The sequence below is a fragment of the Papaver somniferum genome, chromosome 2 (genome assembly GCF_003573695.1).
Source record: "Papaver somniferum cultivar HN1 chromosome 2, ASM357369v1, whole genome shotgun sequence".
NCBI classification, from domain to species: Eukaryota; Viridiplantae; Streptophyta; class Magnoliopsida; order Ranunculales; family Papaveraceae; genus Papaver; species Papaver somniferum.
This window is the reverse complement of record NC_039359.1, coordinates 72,147,993-72,150,942: the sequence shown is the minus strand read 5'-3', so window position 1 is coordinate 72,150,942 and position 2,950 is coordinate 72,147,993. Positions and strand designations below refer to the sequence as shown.

Below are 2,950 nucleotides of genomic sequence, written 5' to 3'. Positions count from 1 at the left end.
GAGCATCATTTAATGGAAAATACCACTGTTTTCATAATATGTCTACCTCCTTGTTTGCGTCGAGTCCATATCCGGAGTCCGTGCCCGTGCAACCCACCATGTAACTGAAGGAACCCTAATTTTACCAATATAGCGGAACAGGACAAACATGCCATCTGATAGATTGCTTTTAAAAAGGAAAAGCAGTAAGGGCATAGTTGTCCATTGGAATAAAAAACAAAACTTCCAAACACATAAAATCCTCATCACACACTGTTTCCCTTTCCCTTCTCATGAATACAACAATCCTAACAAACAATAAACCCCACACCCCTCTATTACTTCCTCTCCCTGGATCTTCATAATCATTCCTCATCCTGCTTCTCTGTACCTTAAACTTTTTTTCTCTGCTAGTACATTTCAAGTCTCCTATATAAACCATCAAAAAAAAAATATTGTTGATGGGCTCGAATGATCAAACACCACCTTATGGTCTTACTAATCAAGAATTCCAAGAGCTCGAATCACATATAAACAAGTTTCATAAATCCGGCGATGCCGGGCACACGTGCACATCGTTGACAACACAACATATCGAAGCTCCTGTTAGTGCTGTATGGCCTGTAATTAGGAGTTTTGAAAATCCTCAAAGATACAAACACTTTATTAAGAGTTGCAAACTCACTAGAGGTGATGGAAGAAGCGTAGGAAGCATACGCGAAGTTACTGTTATATCGGGTCTTCCAGCATCAACCAGCACCGAAAGGTTAGAGATATTAGACGATCAAAAACATATCTTGAGTTTTAGCGTTGTTGGTGGTGAACATAGGTTGAACAACTACCGATCAGTTACGTCGGTGAAAGAGTTCGTGACAAATCAAGGTAAGCCATATACTGTTGTTTTGGAGTCTTATGTTGTTGACATCCCGGAAGGTAACACCGGAGAAGATACAAAAATGTTTGCTGATACTGTTGTGAAGTTGAACCTGCAAAAGCTTGCGGCTGTGGCAATGACTACTTCTTCCAGTTAGAAAGTTCATCATGAGATTCTTGACGATGGTGATAGTGACGTTGACAGTGATGCTTATCAGCCGTTAATGGTACTGGTTTGGACTTTATTTTGGTTTGTTTTATTTTTCTTTTTCGGGGTGGGGGTTTTATTTTGTTTTATTATTGGCTATTGTACGTTTCAAAGAGGTAAGCAGCTGCAACTTGGTGGTTTAATATTGTTTTTATCTTAATTTTAAATGAAGGGTGACTTATTGTTGAATTTTAGAGTTTTAATTTTTAGCTATCATCATATGATGGGTTGTCAACAGCCTCTATCTAATTTGTCTTTCGAGATGATTATGATATCTTTGCTAGACTTAGTTTCCAACTTTAATATTAGCTTCCCTTGTTTTGGGAAATGATTTAAGATGTTGCATTTAGAGGAAGAGTGTGTGTGGCATTATGTATGGCCAAGTTGAAGGTGGTCTGGTAACATGGCGAAATTAAATCAAAGCATGCAACAAGGTATGGCCAAGTTGATAGGTAGCACGCTAGTGTCCTAGGGACAAGGGGTTGTCAATATGCATCCCTTTGAGGCAGAAGAAGTGGGAACAGGTGATCATTAATTTGCTCGTTCTATTTGGACTGAGGTGAAAATTTAGTTTTCCCCACGTGGTTGGTGTTGTTGTATGTATTCTAAAAGACTGTTCCTCAGCTGGCTCAGAGTTGGCACTAGTAGTTCTGTTGCCGTGTTGGAAAATCAAGCAACACATTAGTTTGACTTTGTGCTTGCGGCTCTTGTTTGGATTGTCTGGATGGCAGGAATCAAAGGATATTCCAAGAAGACTCGAAATTTCTAATATGTATTCTTTCATATTTTTACATGTATGTAACACCAGAAAGTGAAGAAAATCTCATGAAAGTGCTTTTTAAGTTTTATTTGTGGTTAAAACTAGTGACGTGGGGTGTCAACCTCGAATTTATTATCCACGGTGAATTTTGTTTTGTGGATCGTGTTAAAACCTTTTGCAATATATGAGCTCCCAGTTGATTCTTGGAAAGATGCGGATTTTTCCGTGTAATATCGTAATTACAATTCATGTTAGTTTACTCTAAGTTCTCTTTTCAAATCTTATGGGCATACATTAAAACTTGTTCTCGTTGGTGTGCCGCATCTTCATTCTTGGTCTTGATATCTTTCCTGTTGCTCTATTTTTTTCTAAGTATTTGGTTTTTCTCCATTTCCTTTGCAATCTATTGTCTAATCCCCAAAAAGGAAAAGTGAACCTAGCAAAAAGTATACAAATACTTGAGTAATGCGTGCGCTTACTGTTAATTTTTATTTTTTTTTGGAGTCTGGAGTCTCTGGAGTAACAACACTTCATGGATGCTGTATATGCAATAGTTGTTAGGAAGAAAACTCTGGTGGTAGTGGGAGTCTCATTTTAGTCATCAATATGCGTACTAATGTTGCTGATCTTAATGATCCATGAATGTAATTAGTATTATTATCCAACAATTTTACCATGATACTCTTTTGCCATAGAGTACATGCATAATACAACTTGAAGGCGATTATCCTTTGTATCACCCTGTTGTCCGATAGGTATCTTTCTTTTTCTTTTAGTATTGTGCAAACCTCTTGATATTTAACTTCTTGTCAACTCAAGTGGAACTCTCGAAGGAAAACCTGAAATCACATTTGTGATCATCTAAGCCTTGAATTGAATTCACTTTAGAAAAAAGGAATGTTGAAAGAGAGAGGGGGTCATGGGTGGACTTCTCAAGGTTGCATGTTCCAACTTTATGAGCCGAAAGTTGATAAAAGAGGTGTGCATATTGGGAGTGTAGCAGTGTACCACCACGTACTTTGTTGTTTACCTTCAAACAACGGGAAACAACACAAACCTTAATTAGGAAACATGTGAGTAGCACAATTAGATTAGACAACATGTGATCCCTATTTTTGGAAACATGTTCT

The 2,950-nt window shown here is 37.7% G+C and overlaps 1 protein-coding gene across 1 annotated transcript; it reads left to right on the top strand.

The window, feature by feature from the left end:
- The first annotated feature begins 262 nt into the window (after window positions 1-262).
- On the top strand, window positions 263-1,249 carry LOC113348010 (abscisic acid receptor PYL9-like). Its single transcript, XM_026591700.1, has one exon. The coding sequence runs from the start codon at window positions 441-443 to the stop codon at window positions 1,008-1,010; it is 570 nt and encodes a 189-aa protein (XP_026447485.1). The 5' UTR covers window positions 263-440; the 3' UTR covers window positions 1,011-1,249.
- The last annotated feature ends 1,701 nt before the right edge of the window (window positions 1,250-2,950 follow it).